Raw genomic sequence first — 18,486 nt, forward strand, 5'->3', positions numbered from 1 at the left:
CATCCAAAAACCAGCATCAGAGGAAATCTGGAGTTCAGATACAGCCAGAGACATCATGGATTAGATCAGGTTAGAATGGCCTAGTCAAAGTCCAGACCTTAATCAGAATCTGGGGAAAGGTTTGTAAACTGATCACAAAACAGGAGAAATGGACCCGGAGCTACAGGAGCTTCTACAAGCCCTGTAAATGCACTCCACACTTTTCAGATTTGTTTCCGTATTTGATATTATATTTTAAAAGATAAAATATAATCAGAAATCTGCATTTTTTGTTCATGTGGGATGAAAAAACAAGAGAATGTAAATGTTCAGTCTCAGAATAAAGACTGAAGAGTCACTAAAAGAATGTTATTTATTTAGATGTTAAAATATAAAAGTGTCAAAATATAAATACTATAATGTGTTAAAATATAAATAAACCTTCTAGATTTGTCTGTCGTTAGTAAGTCTCTCTTCAACATCTGAGAACTTTTTAAGAAGATTCATGAACACAAATTTAATATGAACTTCCTGTGAGCAAAGATTTAGCAAACTACAAAATTTATTAAACTTGGTTTTTGTCTCCAGAGAAACAAAGATTTGTGGCGTCAGCAGAGAAAACATGAACTACTGATATAATCAAACAAAGAACAATGACGGGAAACACAACAGGTGGAGAAACGATTAGATCATAGGAAATAAAAAAACAACAGAATCTATAAAAATATATCAGGATTTGACCAGAAGATAAAAACAGGAATGATGATTAAAACCTCTAACAACTCAAATTAATATTCAGACATCATAACAGCTTAAAGTAAAGGAACATAAAAACATTGGACCAGTTCTTCCTACTGATCACTGGACTCAGAGAACCTCGAAGTAAAAATCTTTTTATTCTATATCTATGTCCATATCTACACCTATATTTCAACACTGACTCCATATTTATAGAGGCTTTTCCACTGATGCTTGAATCCTTTGACTCTGAAGTTTCTGCGTTTTGAGTCAAATGTTTGAGGAGGCGGAGTCAGACATTTGACTCCGCCCCCATCACCTGCACATATTTCATCCTGAAGCATTGGCCTGCAGAGAGGACTGTGATCCCTGAGCCCAGAGGTCATCCCCCCACTAACAGCAGTCATTGAGTCATCGTCCTGTTTTCATGGTTCAAACTTTTTATTACCACATTCTGAGCACATTTAACAAACAGTGCATAAAACAGATGAAATGCTGCAAGGTTAGTAACAGAAAATATTCAGAATGTTCACAAAAATTCAAGGCACAAATACTAAACTTAATACAAGAAACGGGAAAAGTATGCAGTCCTGTACAATAAGCTGCTAAATATCTACAGTGATTTATTATATTTATATATTTACACTGAGCTGTTTCACAGCGTGGAGGTCCTGAAAAGAAATGTTAGCTGCTAGCTGTTAGCTGCTCAGTGTTAGCCGCTAGCTGTTAGCTGCTGGCTCTTCGCTGCTAGCCGCTAGCTGTTAGCTGCTGGCTCTTAGCTACTAGCTGTTAGCTGCTTGTTGTTAGCCACTGACTGTTAGCTGCTAGCTGTTAGCTGCTGGCTGTTAGCAGGTTCTGATCCGTTGCTGGATGTTCCAGTTTAGCATAAACTGTTGTCAGATTGTTGCTGCTTCCTGATGGTTCTGGAATATTTTCTCCCTGTGGACAGAAAAACAAGAAACGGGTCAGAGAAACCACAGGAAGCTGGTTCTGCTGCGTAAGTACCAGGCTGTTTGGGTCAGAACCACAGAACCAGGCCGTTTTTCTGAGTTCTGCTCAGTCTGCCCAGTTGGACCTGAGCTCAGTTTCTCTGACAGAACCTCTGATTTGGTCTTTGGACCTTCAAAGAAACCGAGCGGATCATCAGCAGGTTCTGCTGTTTCATGTCCGTTCTCCAGAATCTGCAGGTTCTGGTCTCATTTTAATGTAAACGCAGCGTCTGCTGGTTTTACTGGTTTATTACTGATGGTCTGAATATTACAGCTGCTTCCTGTTCCCAGCAGAGGAACAAAACAAAGACAGGTTTTATTCCTGTCTTTGTTTGGCTCCAGGTGAGCAGAACTCACCACCTGGTTCCTGATCTGTCCATTACAAACATGAGACTCTGGACTGTTTTTGTTTCTGCCTTTGTGTTTAACCAGGTTCAGTTTGTATCAAATGTTTCTCTGGTTTTTATTTTCAGTTTCGTTTCTTCACATTTGGCTGATTTCCCTCTGAACTCAGAGCTGCTCCTTTTCATTTAGCTGCTCTAATCTTTAATCCAGGGTTGAGTCTCTAATTTAGAAGAACTGATTAAAGGGTAAAACATGAAACATGTGAAGCCCTCAGTCTGCAGCTACATTTAGCACAGCCTGACTACTTCACTTGTTTTTACCTTTAAATTTGACTCTTTATCTTCATGAGGCCTACAATAAAGCAAACATCCTGTCAAGCAGAACAGGAACAGGATATTTGCTCAGTGATATCTGAGACCATCAGTAAACATGGGAGGAACCAGGAGTTCAGTTTTTTTGATGCCGTATCCTGGGAACACGAGCAGCAAACAGGAAGAAACATCACAGCAGCAGAAAACAGAGAATTAACAACAGCTCAAATCAGTCAAAGCAGACAGGCTGCTTTAAAGGAACTCTCTGTTTCAGCTGTTTCACAGTTTTTTAAAGTTTGTTCCAGATTCGTGACACATAGAAGCTGAATGCCGAACCAGATGGGTCTGAAGGTCGCTACAACAGCAGCAGATCTTTAATAAATTGTGGAGCTTCAGTGATTTATAAACCATCAGAACTCAGACCACCAAGTTCAGGATCCTGGAAATCCTGGACTGATTTCCAGGATCCTGAAATGTTCTGCAGCCGGTAGAAGGCCGACTTTGGAACCGTCTTTATGTGGCTCTAAAGGCTCTGAAGGCTCAGGTCAGAGTTCATCCTGATCTCTGGTCTCCAGCGGTAATAACTGAAGCTGTGTGTTCACTCTAGATATATAACTCTAGATCTGTAGCTATAGATCTGTAGCTATAGATCTGTAGATCGTTCCTCTTCAGGTCCAAAGATAAGACGTTCAGTTTCTCTGCCTGTTTCTGAAAACCCACCTGATTTCCTCTTTTATCCTTAAAATGAATTGGCGTATACTGGACTTCCTCTTCTCTTACAGAACCTCCTGAAATAAAAATGAATTTTGTTGTTAAAAACCAACCAAACAAATGAAGCTTCTGTGTTTCTCTGAAATGCTAAACTGAGATTATTTCCCAGTAAAGGAAGCAGAGATGAAATGTCCCAGAAACAAAAACAGGTGAAGAAAGAAACTGAACTGAACTGTAATCTGAACTGAACTGTGATCTGAACTGTAATCTGAACTGAACTGAACTGTAATCTGAACTGTAATCTGAACTGGACTGAACTGTAATCTGAACTGCAATCTGAACTGAACTGAACTGTAATATGAACTGTAATCTGAACTGTAATCTGAACTGGACTGAACTGTAATCTGAACTGTAATCTGAACTGGACTGAACTGTAATCTGAACTGGACTGAACTGTAATCTGAACTGAACTGTAATCTGAACTGTAATCTGAACTGAACTGAACTGTAATCTGAACTGAACTGAACTGTAATCTGAACTGTAATCTGAACTGTAATCTGAACTGTAATCTGAACTGTAATCTGAACTGTAATCTGAACTGGACTGAACTGTAATCTGAACTGAACTGAACTGTAATCTGAACTGTAATCTGAACTGTAATCTGAACTGTAATCTGAACTGGACTGAACTGTAATCTGAACTGTAATCTGAACTGTAATCTGAACTGGACTGAACTGTAATCTGAACTGTAATCTTAACTGTAATCTGAACTGGACTGAACTGTAATCTGAACTGTAATCTGAACTGGATTGAACTGTAATCTGAACTGTAATCTGAACTGTAATCTGAACTGGACTGAACTGTAATCTGAACTGTAATCTGAACTGGACTCAGCAGTTTGGCTGGTGGGTTTCCACTGATGACCAGATTCAAATCAGAACCTGACAGAAACAACCCAGAAAGTAGAACCAGTTTGTTACAGTCACTGGAAAATGAACTTTAATGATGATTCTGATTTAAAGAAACATGAGGAAAATATTAAAGTGCAGCGTTTTTGATTAAATATGTCTGGATTTTAAATAGTTTCATTAAAAGATCTGGAAAACCATTTTTAGCCTCTTAAGATGAAAATGAGTCAAACTTTGAATTTTTCCCTGAAATTGAGCAAAAAGCCAAAAACCAACATTTTTAATCTTATAAAGTTCAATGTTTTGTTTATTTTCAATCAGAAAAATCAGGTTCAGAAAACTTGTTGTTAAAAGAGTAAATAAAATAACTTTGTTAGTTAAAAACTGAAGATGTTAAACAGGAGAAAATCTTTTAGCTCCCAGGAAACCAAACAGTTTAGAGCTCCAGAGGACAATAAATAATAAATAATAATAATAAATAATATCCCCAAGCAGCCATGTTAGTCATCAGGCCAAATTCAAATAGAAACGGTTTTACTTTACCAAAGTTTCCAACAAACAAATCAAATGGAAATCCTGAGTTTTAAACGTTTTGTTCTGTTTCCTGGCGACCAGCAGCTCCAGTTTTCTTTTCTTCTGATTTTATTTTAAACAAGAAAACATAAAACATGATTTTTAGTTAAAAATAGTTACTGCAGCATTTTCCTGTGTGAAATGAAAAATGGATTCTTGGTTCTTTTGGTGTATTTAGTTTTTCAGTTTTCATGCTTCAACACATCAGGTTTCCTGTGGGTTTGCAGCTGCAGCTGTTGAATAATTTACGCCTCTGAAAGCAACAAGTTGGAGCAGGAATCTGTCTGAAGTCTGCAGCAGGACTGAGAGACGGAAACAAATAACTATCAACCTGGAAAACAGATGATTCAGTAAAAGAATAAACTAAATCACTATTTAAAGAAACATAAATGTAAAGTTACAACAATTTGAAACAATGAACTCTTTGAATAAAGCAGCTGCCTTCAGGCTGCAGGATTCCTGCAAAACGGATTCAGACCAAATGGAGGATCCACACAGAACGGCACGATGCTAACTGCTAACTGCTAACTGCTAACTGCTACATGACAACAAGCTGCTGAAATGCTGTAAATTATATCCTGATTTTTTCTTTGAATCAAACCGGTTCCAGTCCTTAACTGGTTCTGTTAAGGACTGGAACCCACTGCACTGACCATCACCTGATTGGACCAGAGGTTTTATGGAAACCAACAACCAACCACAGCGTGAGAGCAAGCTAAAGCTAACCTCATTTAACCCAAAATCAGCTTGAAATGAATCTTTCTGCCTAATTCTGTGATGAATATTTATGTAAAAAGACGTTTAGCTTTAAACCGGATTGTTTCTGGATATTAAAACTGTTTTCTTCAGACTGTTTTTACACTTTAATGCTGTGAAGCAGGACCGTCCCTCCGGTCTCGTTACAGATCAGGTTGTAACCTGGAGGAAGAACAAGCAGCTCACTGAGGAGGATCAGGATCCTAAAAACCACCAGAGGGAATTTACAGGTGAATCATTCAGGATCTAATGATTCCTGCTGCATCCAGTCCTGAAGACTGAATATGGAAACAGTAATCAGAGAAACGACGTCAAACCAGAGACTGTGAATGTCTGATCTGAGTTTGTTCAGACAGATTTAAAGGTACGGCGCCGGTTCAGACCGTCAGAACATCAGAACCAAAAGATTCAGGATCATCAGTCTGATGTTCAGGTTGTTCAGGTGAAGCAAAATATTTAGTTTAATATTTTACCAACCAGAATAAAGAGATTATAAATACTTCAGATTTATGTGTTTTACATTCTAATGTCAGACAGTCTGGAGAAGAACAAAGATTTGTTCTACAGAATATTTCACAAACAAGTTCCTACATCTATAAACATTATATTAATAAATGAATCTCAGAGTAAATGATCAAATACCTGCCTTGTGTTTGACTGCCTGATGACTTTCGGCCCGGAAATTTCTTCTGGATCAGCAGGAATCCAAAAACAATCAATCCAATCAGTGCCACTGAGATGACAGCTGGGATCCAGTCTGTCACAGAACAAAACAAACAGAACAACAAACTTCAAAACAAAGCAGAAAATATGATCACATTAATAACAGACTGTGTTAAATCTCACATGTTCTTCTGTCAGTCTGAGTTTCTGTCTGGTTGAATCCACAGGAAGTCGTTAAATTAACATCAACAGTTTTGTTCTCTGCAGGATTGGCTGCTGCACATCTATATGATGAATCTCTATCCTCTTTATAGACAGTAACATGTAGAGACAGAGCAGAGCGGCTCTGGTTCTGGATTTCTTTGTTTCTGATCCACAGCAGAGTCTCCGGTTTGTCCACAGAGCAGATCAACAGGCAGAGGTCAGAGGTCACATTAACAGTTTTTACTGCAGGAGTTGGTGCTGGATCTGCAGGGAATCAAACCAACAGTGAGTGAAAATTACTGGAGATATTCTGAACAGGTTTTGATCTCCTGCCTGACAGGATCACAGTTTGAATCCATGAATGTTTTAAGGATCCATCTTTGCAGTGCATCATCCCTTCAACCCACAACTGTGATGCTAGTTAAAGTAAATATCCTAAATATTATTGATTTCTGATTCAGCAGATGGTTCTGAACTTTTGTAGAATAGTGTCTCCTCTTCTCTTCCTCTGGCTAATAATTCCTGCTGTCTGGTCACTTTTGGTTTGAACTGATGATGATGTCACGACCTGCTGCAGTTATTAACAGTTATTAATATCCATCCCAAACCTCCGATGCTCTGCACTCATACAGCTCAGCGTGCCAACAACAAACTGTCCGGTTTGTGGTTCTGTAATGTTTCTCAGTTTAGAGAAACATTTTCACCGTCTGGCTAAAATGAAAAATCATAATAATAATTGGTTTTGATGTTCTTATCTTTATCCAACATGAAAACAGTTTCTGTTCATTTATATTCGTTTTGTGGTGAAAATATTTGCTGGGAGAAGATTTTTAAGATATTGCTGCTTGGTGATAAACTGTGTTATTATATGAAAGAAATTCAAAGAAATCCAGAAGAATAATTTCATTAAGGGATCGATTTGATCAATTTGATCGATTTGATCATCAATCATGTTTTGGTGATTCATAGAAACGGCAGGAAGTAAAACTTCTTCTCTGTTTGTAACATTCAGATCCTGCAGTTCAGTTCTGTTACTCTTGGTTCATTACTGGTGAACAGAGTTCCACTCTAAGTGACGGCAGCTACACAAACCCAGACTTTAACTAGGACGTCTGTGTGTCTGAATATGGGTGATGATATCAGACTCATAATTATAACCCCAAGAAACATTATTATATTTCATACTTTGCCCCTGTGCATGCAGTTTGCTCCAGAAACATCAAATACTGATCCATTAAGGGGTCAGAGGTCACAGGGTGAAATGAATAATGTGTGAGTGGAGAACAGACGGGTGGATCCTCGGTTTAAAACCAGTCCACGTTATCAGCTGATAGATCATGTAGGGAAACTTTGTTTAATCCAGAAAATCCTTCAGAGGTTCTGAACCTTCTGAACATGAAGATGTTCTCAGATTTAACCTGCTATTTCATCTGACCTTTGACCCTGAGTGTCATAAACCTGCTGCGTTGCAGTGAGACATGAAACCAAGCTGATGGACATTTCTGTCATGATGAAGATTAATCTGATCAGGACTGGCAGTAATCTACCTCAGTGACAGAAGGACTTTAGTGGAAACTCATATATTTCACAATATTTACTTAGTGACTGTTTACAGTTAAACAGCTGGAGATGAGCTGCTGTTTGGGTTTAATGTGTGAGATTCTTTATCATTAACTTTATGTTCAGAGGAGGTTTCCAGGGAAGGATGACGTGACGATGTTGTTAGCTGCTAATGATGCTGTTAGCTTTGTTGTACTAATGATTGGCTCTATCGTCATGGTAACTGCTGTGTGATTGGCTCTGTCGTCATGGTAACTTTTTGTGGGCTCTAGTGTCCCTTTTTTCATAGTAGGCTGACAGGAAAGGGGGAAAGACATGCGGCAAATGTCGTCGGGTCCGGGAATCAAACCCACGACGGCCGTGTCGAGGACTGAGGGCCTCCAAACGTGGGGCGTGCTACCCTCTACGCCACCGGAGCACGCCCCATGAAATTTTAATTTTAAAAAGATTTAATTTGTTTCTGGGGAGAGTTAAAACTTTTACTTTATAGTAAAAGAAAAATATTTAGATTTAATCTGAGATTATGGAGATTATTATTAACATGGAGCTCAGACTTTATTTATTCCATCTGGACAATCAGAGAAATACTTAAATAAAAATACTTACCATAAATTTGGAGTTTATATGAAGAAGAAAATTCGCCTTTTTGAACTTTATAGATTCCTGAGTCGTTCTTCTGCAGGTTTGTGATCGTAAAGAATCCAGAGCTTCGGTTCCAATAAAGTTTGTTTTTGTAAATTTTCACATCAATATCAAGTTCACCTTTAAACACTGAAGCAAGGATTTCTCCGTTATATAAAATATATCCTTTCTCTGTGACAGCAGCAGGTAGAGTGATGGTTCCTCCAACGATTCCTGTACGATTCTCTTCCTGAGCAGCAGAAAATCCCAGAATCACTGGAAGAAACAGATTGAAAATATTGACCAGGATTTCTTTATTAAAGATGAAATATCATTAAATGTTCCTGTCTAAAGATAAAGGTCATGACAGATTCAGGTTTGAACAATTACATTTTGACTGATTTTGATAAAAATGACATAAAATTTAGAAAACATGGATTGTGTTTGGACAACATGAAGGAAACCGTCTGATTATTGTTCATGTTTAATATTCATGATATTTATTGAACCTCCATCATTTTAATATTCATATTTAGCCTTTTCAGGACAGCGGACTGGTCAACCCTTCCTAAATATTCTGCGGACCGCGCGCTGTAAGGACCGGGGTGATGCCATTTTATCTTACTCATTCTGCTGCATGTTGGTGCACAAGACGTAACCGACAGCATCCAGTTTAGGATTTTCAAAATAAAGGCTCCTCAAGACTCAATACATAGAACAGACATATTTAATTATTTCTTGCACGGCCCGGTACCAATTGGTCCGCGGCCCGGTGGTTGGGGACCACTAACCTATAAGACTGATAATTTGCTGACTCTGCAGAATCCAGCCCAGTTCTGGACCGGCTGGTTCCATTTCTCAGGACGTCTGGCGGATCGAGATGTTTGGAGGTTTGGTTTTTACCTTGAAGTGAAACTGATGCTAAAAACATTTCTATGAAACTTAAACTCACTAAAAGTGAACAACTCTTACAACAATAACTGTCACTGCAGATAAAATCAGAAAAATAATTTACAGAAACTGTTTTAAATCCAGAGATCTTCCAGAGTTTCACCTTACATGATACCTGTATGTGTTTAATGCAGTCTTTATAAAATGTATAAAATCATATTTTGCCATCAATGTTCCATTAGTTTATTTAAACTCGTTGATCTTTCTGTTGGGTCGGTTTCACTCACTGCATGTGGATGGATGTCAGCAGGTCAGCCTAAATAAACACGTTTGACAATGTTTCCATGGCAACAGGTCACTAATGTTGGTGTTCAGTGATGATGGGAAGCAGATCAAGAGGAAAATGTTCATCATAAAACCAGAACGAGCTGCAGGTTACAGAAACCAGGACAGAGAATCCAGATGAATCACATTTAAATATGTTTCACTTCAGCTTTTGTAATTATATACAATCATGTTAAATTAAATTAATAGTAATCATCATAAATTATACTTAAATAAGTGTAAAGAATCTGGGGCAAATTTACAGAAAACTCCATAACTGGTGAAACATTTTAATTTACTTTAACTTCAGACTAAACCCAGAGTTTGATAGTAATAGTAACTGAAACATCTTTAGTTTCAGTTCATTTTTCTTTCCCTCCTCCGTTAAACCAGTTCATGTTCTACTTGTTCAGACTTGTTCATGTTTTCACTCCAAACTGCCTCATCCTGAAAAAGGAGTTTCCTGAAGACTAGTCTGGTCTTGACTCTGAATCTGAGCACATGAACTTTTCAGTATGTGAACTGCAGAACGTCTCTCTGCTCAGAGCTCAAAGTGGAAACAGAGAGCATACTGGTATTTTTCCATTCAGTAACTGGTCAGTTAAATCAGGCTGTTGGTCTGTTAATGGATCTGAACGCTCATCAATAAAACATTATTCTGTGGACTTAATGACATCCTGAGAGAGGAAATGAAACAACAAGAAGCTTTTTATCCAAACCAATCCATGTCAAAGGTCTAAAAGGTTCTGCAACGTTTGAATAAACCAGCTGAGGGTCAGAAGACGTTAACGTCCAAAAGCTGGTTGTGTTCATGTAAACAGAGAAATCTTTACTGAAAACACTGAGTTTGGTTCCTGATCCAGTCATGTTCATTTACTAGAAACAACCTGGCAACAAGCAACAAACAGATTAAATGAAAAACTATTTGGAGATAAAATTCCCAGAGGATTTATTGGGAAACACCAGACATTTCAAACTAAAGGTTTGGTTTCACTTTCTCTATTTTCCTTTTCCAAAGAAAAGTTTCCTTCCTGTTTCAGTGATCCTGGTTTCTCATTTGATTAAAATTTACATTTTGTTAACCGTTAATGTTTTAGAGAAACATTGTGAGATCAGTGAAAAACAACCAGAGACGTCTGCCAGGAAACAGGAAACGGATCAGAACCTCAGACTTCCAGCTGTGAGCTTTCAGACGCTGCAGCTGGGATGAGGGAAGCAAAGAGGCGTGGCCTACAACTCCCAGCATTCAGCTGGCTTCAACACATCTGAGCAGGAATCCTGCTGCAGTCTGAATTTTAAACCCAAACAGAACCGTTCTGTCCAGCAGGATCCGTACGGTCAGAACAAACAGACACACGGAGAGCATCGAACCAGCGAAACATTTCCACCTGTCAGGGTGGAGCCAACACACGGGACGCAGCAGTGACTGAAGCTGAACGTTAATCAGCTTCTTGTGCCGCGTTGCTAGCATGTGTCTCCATGTCTGAACTGAAAATTATACATGCAGAAATCTCATTGGTCTGTTGGCTGCAGGAGGAAAAGTTATTGTCCATCTGTCACTGGAGTTCATTGGAGATGAATGGAGAGGAATCGACATCACTTCCTGTGTCAGAACATGCTCAGGCTGGAAGATCAAACGTCTAACTTGTTCTGGGTCATTCTGGGCTTTTTCTCAGACAGAAACAGCTGAAGACGTCCAAACGTCCAGCACTGAGAACCGATTGAATGAAAAACGTAACTATTGATGTGACAGAGTCCTGGCCGGTGGGCGTGTCGATGCGGGTCTGACTGGCACCAGGAATGAGAGATGGTTGCTGCTGCTTTGTGTGAATGAGGAAGCAGGTCGTAGTTTCTGTTGATTGTTGGCATTTGAGCATTAGGCCTGGTCAATGTGTGTCGCAGTCCCTGTAAAGTTTCAACTATTATCAACATGGAATTAAAATGTAATAAAAATGTAATAAATCGAAGAAGTGGCCTGGAGTTAATGGAAGCAGACGGTTTCCCCGGGTTAGCCCACACTGTAAAATGTAATAGTATATCTTACTCAAAAAGAAAAGTGACCTGAACTCATTCCAGATTACTCTGTTGACTATACTAACTTAAACTTAGCAAAGACAACTTTCTACTGAGGCAAGTAATCAAACTCATCAGCAGCAAGTAACCCGAACTTGGAGTTATGAGTGAGCAAAACGCATCTGCATAACCAGCAGAAAACTCGGCATCATTCGGCAGCTCTCGTTGAACGCACATGCGCATTGGACACTGACGAGTGACGACGTGTTTGAAAGAAGCTCCAAACTGTCAACAATACGGCGGTTGCTGCAGCTAAGTTTGGTCACGGTAAGTCCCACTGTTTTTTAGCAAACTTATATTCGTTATCTCGGCTGTATAATTCATCCGTAAGTCCAGGTTTTGAGGTTAACTTTATGTGTAATGATTTAGCGATGCCTGGGACTAACGTTAGTCGAAAATATCATGTTTATTTAGTGGCAACAAGATGGAGCGGCAGTGCAAAAAAGCTGTCCGGGGCGCAAAACAAAAAAAGGAAAAGGGATAAGGATAAAGATGTTGGCGGGTTAAAAAAGCCGCTGTACTGTCATAGAAGGCTTATGATGAGTAGACTGCGATAGGTAGGGCAGCTGTAAACTGTAGGAGAAGCAGCTGTGATGAAGAAGTGTTATGTTGATATGTAATTGTGGTGTTGCTTCTATTGTTGTTAGGACTGCGAAGACCCAGACGTGTCTCACACCCCCATTGGGATCCTGACCATCATTCCTGAGGACAGGCAGGCCTCCACTGACTCACTGCACCTCCAGTCTTCAAGTACTGCCATCATTTTGGAAGGAAGTCTTGTCATGAATGATCTTGGGAATCTTCCACATGCCATGTGCTCTTTGGACTTATTTATTCTCTGAATTTGGAGTACCCTCAACAACTGAAGTACACCTTTGACTTCATCCAAAGGGTGCTTCTGTCACTTGGACATAAATCCCTAAAACCAAAAATGAAGCCTAGGCGAAAATTCAAGCTGGGAGACAAAACACAGCCGTCACACATCAGACACTCACTACGCTCCCGCCGCAGCCAATCAGGACAGGTGCGCCGCACCGCTTCAGCCAATCGTCGTTCACGGATCCCTTCAAAGGACAAGCTTCCCCGGATCTTCTCACTCGTCAGCCGTGCTTCGACCCACCTCCACCATCATCCCAGGGACGTCTTCCTAGCTCCCTCTCTGCTCCTTCGTTCAAGGCTCCGTTCCACCACCAGTATTTGGACCGGGAGGAAGACTACCCTGAGCTAAACCTGGACCGATCACCTGCCTGGTGATCCTCAGCTCACAAGTCTTCCGCCGGGTTCGAGCGCCAAAGTTTCTGTATCATTAAATCTTCTAACTGCTTCTCTTTCTCTGTGTGAGTCTATCCAGATTGAAATACAATCACTCAAAAATCTTCTGATGCAATGAGTGAATGTGATGTGACATTATGGATCAACGTTGATACCTTTACCCTTATTGGAAAAGTGATTTTTATTTCTTGTTTGATTCTTTTTTTGTTGGAGAGAGCATCATTGCATTTGCAGACTACTAAATGGTTTTATGTTAATGAGGAGAAACATTACTTTACTTCACTACTTCACTATTTACTTTATCAATGTTATGATAAATGTTGGGCTCTAGTATTGAGAATTGAGTTTTTGTTTCACACCAGTCAACTAAGACATTTAAGCAGGGATTCTCAAAGTTTTAAAGACTGAGGGCCATTTGAAGGATTCAATATTAGATTGAAGGCTACCCTAGAAAAAAAGTCATGTCATTTTTTTTCCCTAAAAAAGTCTTTGGAAAACTTTGTTTCCAGGTTAGTGTGTATGTAACCACACTTGAGAACACCTTAAAATGAATTAGCTACTTTACTTGGAGATTTTGAGGCAATCGGTTTCCTAACTTTTTTTTAAGTAAAGTGAACTTATTACATTTTACAGTGTAGTTTGCTGCAGGTTTAAAGATGCTTGAATGTTTTGGTCCAGAGAAGCAGCAGATCTTCTCTAAACTCACATTTTATAACACTTTAACACTCCGAGGTTCTCAAAGACACTTTACATGAAACCAGTCACAATCACACACTGCAGATGGAGAGTTATGGATGGCAGCCCTGAGCCACCTGACTGAAGCAAGGCTGCCGATTCTCACCTGGTCCGTCTGACCAACACGAGGAAGCAACAGGACGGATGGGGAGCAATCAAACCGGCAACCCGACCAATACAGCGCAAAGCTCCACCGTTATCACCAAGATCAAAATCACTATGTCTATATGTGGGTGTTTCTTCTTCTTCTTCTTCTTCTTCTTTATTTGAAACGTTCATACTGACAGATTCTGAATTTCTTCAAATCAACACGTTGCTGCTGAAACGTTCAGGTTGACTCTTATTTTAAGAGACTTTTCATAAATGAGGTGAATCTGTTCTGTAACAATGAACTGATCACTTCCACTGTAGCTGATATCTAATTGATAATTGGTGACAAGTTCAGTCTGTTTCTCAAGCATTTTTTATTCATTATTCTTTGGATATTCCACCAACCTCATATGAAAGTTTTTATTTTGTGGAATAAAGCTTGAAAAAAAACATCTTAGCCACACCCTCAACTGAACAAAACTAGTTTAAAAATACAAACGAGAAAAATTAATCCAGTCTCTTCAACCTCTTGATTAAAAGTGAAGTTTTAATTAGTCATTTAAAAATGCTTCCTGGTAAAATTCACAATATTTTCACAGAAACTTCAAGGCTTTAAATTCTGAAATTCACATAAAAATATGAACTCAGAGACCAAAGATGCTGTAAACCAGTGGCGCCATAAATACATAATTCATCCTATTTGTGTAGATTATCGCAGTAAAACCTCTGTAGGTTTTATTTGAACACGCAGCTCGTTGCTTTACGGTCTTCAAACAGCTGCGACCTACAAACGTAAAGAGGAAAATTTCACAACTTACCTAGAAACAAGCAAATAAAGGTGATCTGGGTCTCCATCTCACAGCTCCATCCAGGCAATAATTATTTATCTATGAACAGCAGAAATGTTTCCTGCATCAGGAGAGACGCTCGGACGTTATGGAGCCTTTTCTCCTTTCAGTCTCTTCCTGAAAGGAGAGGCTGGGTCTCAGCGAACCACTGAGCTCAGATTAAACTCTTCAACCGACTTTTCAACCACGCTGCTGTTCGAACAAAGTCCTGAAAATTATTTTATTTCTTAGTGAAAGTTTCGTTTTTTTTTTTTTTTGTGATGTTATGAATTATGACAATGTTGTTTCCGTGAAATAAGATAAAGATTCAACGGTATTTTCCTCATTACAGGAAGTAAAACCAAACTGAAAATATCTTTGGTTTAAAATGTTCCTCGATTTGCACACAATGAAAATTTCTTTAGATGCTTTTTCATTCGTCACTTTTTTGATGTTACGTAACAGATAGATAGATAGATAGATAGATAGATAGATAGATAGATAGATAGATAGATAGATAGATAGATAGATAGATAGATAGATAGATAGATAGATAGATAGATAGATAGATAGATAGATAGATAGATAGATAGATAGAATAATGATATAAATGGAGTATAAAGAATAACTTTGATTCATAATGTTCCAAAAAAGAGAGAAACTTTAGTCAGAAAGGCTTTGCTGTGTAACAGTCATCGAGGTGTGACAGGAACAATACTTTGACATCTGATCCAGGTACCAGGTGACCCGTATCCATAGTAACAAGAGCATACACAGCACAGAAAACCCCTGAGGAATCAGGAGGTGCAAAGAAAACCGACAAGTCAAACAAAACCTGGGAAAATCCTTTAAAAATACTTCCTGTTTTTAAAAAAACATATCAGTTTGAATTAAATTTATTAATAAAAATAAAACCAAAACTTAAACAATGAAGCAACAAGTTACATGATGGCTGTTAGTTATAATCTTCCAAACTGATTCTGATCAAATCAAGGAGAATAAAACAGCCTGTGTGTTTCTGCACAGGAGGAAATCATCTGGCTCTCCATTCATCACTAATCAATAACTGATCAAGTAATTGATCAAACTCCGTCCTACATGGTGATGAAGCAGCTGGTTTCCTCTGTAGCATAACGGGTTCAGCTCCAGAGAAAAGCCCAGAGTGGAGCTGCTGCTGCTAGTCTAGAGGATCCAGCTGAGGTGGAGAACCGAGAGAGGAAGATGAAGACATCCGTTTATTTACACCACATTTCAACATGCAGCATCGATCTACTGATTCAAACCAACCTGTTCCCCTCCTGGCCTGTGGGGGCGCTGCACCAACAACCACTGAAGGAAACCACACAAAAACCTCTGAAGACACTGAGAGCAACTTCCTTCTTCACCAGATGGAAACAAGATGGAGGCGTCAGATTTTAGTGTTGGAGGATTTCTCTTTAGTCTTTGGCTGAAGACCAGGAGATGTTTCTGCTGCTAACGCTAGGCTAGCACGTTAGCTTTGGTTGGATTTACCCAGTGGATTATTCTACAACGGAGAATCACCGTATCCAGACACACAGTAGAGTCCTACAGTAAGTCTGAGGCGGCATGGGGAGTCAGATTACAGTAATTCATCTCATGAACAGAAGTTGGTTCAAGGAAAACTCAGAGAACAGCTGAGAGTCGGTGGAGCCTGAAGGACAACAGGAAGGAGACAGTCGCTCCGTTTCCTCTCCTTTGGCTTCACTGTTTGGATCTTTCTGCTGCTGCTCATCATGAATTATTAAATCATTTCAGACGAAGCAGCTGACTCTGTTTCTGCTGCAGGGAAATCAGTAAAAGCTATCAGCTTCCACTTCATGAGTTACTGCTGCAGATTTATTCAGAACAAAGGTGGTTCTGAATCAGATGAAGGCAGAATGAGGAAAGTTTCTGTTGGACACATTGATGGGATCCAGAATCAGCTGTTAAAATGTCCTTAAAAAGCAGCAAACAGTTATTAGAAGCTGCTGGAGCCTCAAGGTGGAGGATCCTCCAGAGGCTGGAGGTGGATGAAGCTACTATTGGACCCCTAACCAGAACTCACAGGCAGAACCGGTCCCAGTGATCCCAGTGATCCCAGTGGGCCCAGCTGGACAGGAAGATTCGTTTTCTAACAGACTTGTTCACTGATGACTGCTGGGCAACCCTGGATGGTCCAGATGGACACAGTAATGGATCAGTGGTGGACGACCACCATGACCCAACATGTCAGCAAGGAGGAGGTGGAGTCATGCTGTGGGCCGACATCATGGGGAGAGAGAGAGAGAGAGAGAGGGAGAGAGAGGGAGCTGGTCGGCCCCTTCAGAGTCCATGAAGGTGTGAAAATGACCTCAGCAAAGTATCTGGACTTTCTGACTGATCACTTTCTGTCTTGGTTCAGAAAGAGTCAAACCTTCAGCAGTAAAATCATCTTCATCATGACGATGAACCATCTGATGCTGAAGGAAAACCACTGAGTCATCGGCTGCTATGGGCAGAAACTCATGGTGAGGTCACCATCCTCCTCTGACCTCTGACCCCAACCCTATAGAGAACCTCTGGACTTTCCTCCAGCAGAAGATCTGAAGGTTTTCTGACGTCCTGCAGAGAAATTCAACAGAAACTTTCCACAAACTCAAAGTTAAAGGATGAAGAATTGTTCTGATACCAGAGAAGGTTCTGTTAACATGGAACCGGTTCTGTTAACATGGAACCGGTTCTGTTAACATGGAACCGGTTCTGTTCAGATGTTTCTGACTGAAATAACTCTGATTTTAATACATGTGATGCTGCACATTCACAGAATGATCGTCTGCAGTTCTTCATAATCCATAAAATGTTAGAAAATCTGCTGTCAGAATAATTTGGAACATTTTGAGTTTTTAAATTTTTATGTTTTCATGGGAATCTTTGTTCAGTAAAATTATATATACTGTAAAAGTTCATGACTTGATAATTATACTGACCATAATTTGCATTAAACATTTAGGAAAATCTGAGAAAAAATCACCTGGATAATAATTTAGAACATGGTATAAACTCTGATTTCCTCTTCTGGGTTTGTTTGCATCGTTTGCAGTTTTCTCTCAGCCAATCACCTTTCAGTCTTTAAATAAACGTCTCCACTCATTTCCAGGATGTTTACATCATCTCCATCTTGTTTAGATGATAAAGTCTGTTTCTTTCTAACTTCCTGCCAACATCAGTTTATGAAGAATGAAACATTTTACATGCATCACTTTACTAGACGACAGTTTGGACCAGGAGCTCCGTTTGAAACATGATCCACATTTTAAACTGAAAAACTTTATTTTCTGATTTCTGCTGCGCAGGGGAGAAACGTTTATGTGGCTCAAATCAAATGCAAGTCGCATTAATTTGACAAAAGTCTGAATGGAGCCATCAGCCCTGCAGAGTGAACGTTTCTGATCACTGATCCATGAATCCAGTCGATGCCAGCAGCTCACCAGCATCAACCAGGAAGCTGGTTTTTAATCACCTGCTGTGTTTTCAGAAATGGAGATTTTTAATGTTGGTTTCACGGCTAAATTAAAGTCGGATGTTTGTCCTGATGCTTTTGTTCTGGTCGGTTTTAAACATTTTAATCTTTGTAGATGTGACCCCGTTCAGGGATTGATCTGTTCTCTGGTATCTGCTCATCGATTTACTGAATTTTAATGTGTATTTATGTCACGAGTGATTATATCAGGTTTGCATTATAAAACCTTTTGACTTTATAGAAACTGCAACATGTGCAGAAAATTATGGCATCAGGAATTTGATGAAAAATATATATATTTTAGTTTGTGGCAGTGCAACAGAACCAGAACCAGAACCAGGTCTGGGACGAGAGGCCTTCTGCATTCAGAACACAGAAACGAAAAACGTTTTGTTGTTTTGACTAGGCCAAAAGGCT

General features: G+C 39.4%; 1 protein-coding gene across 2 annotated transcripts; it reads right to left on the bottom strand.

Annotated features, from left to right (window-relative positions):
- Positions 1–1,136: 1,136 nt before the first annotated feature.
- LOC122828951 lies at positions 1,137–14,751 on the bottom strand. Of its 2 annotated transcripts, none has more exons than XM_044113054.1 (6): positions 14,562–14,746; positions 8,344–8,634; positions 6,157–6,441; positions 5,957–6,067; positions 3,083–3,150; positions 1,137–1,656 (listed from the first exon to the last, which is right to left on the bottom strand). In XM_044113054.1, the coding sequence occupies exons 1-6, from the start codon at positions 14,596–14,598 to the stop codon at positions 1,549–1,551; spliced, it is 900 nt and encodes a 299-aa protein (XP_043968989.1). In that variant the 5' UTR covers positions 14,599–14,746; the 3' UTR covers positions 1,137–1,548. The 2 variants fall into 2 exon arrangements, with proteins under 2 accessions (XP_043968989.1, XP_043968991.1); XM_044113056.1 differs by having other exon boundaries at positions 1,583–1,656; positions 5,953–6,067; positions 14,562–14,751.
- Between the last annotated feature and the right edge of the window lie 3,735 nt (positions 14,752–18,486).

Source organism: Gambusia affinis, linkage group LG04 (genome assembly GCF_019740435.1).
Source record: "Gambusia affinis linkage group LG04, SWU_Gaff_1.0, whole genome shotgun sequence".
In the NCBI taxonomy this organism is placed as follows: Eukaryota; Metazoa; Chordata; class Actinopteri; order Cyprinodontiformes; family Poeciliidae; genus Gambusia; species Gambusia affinis.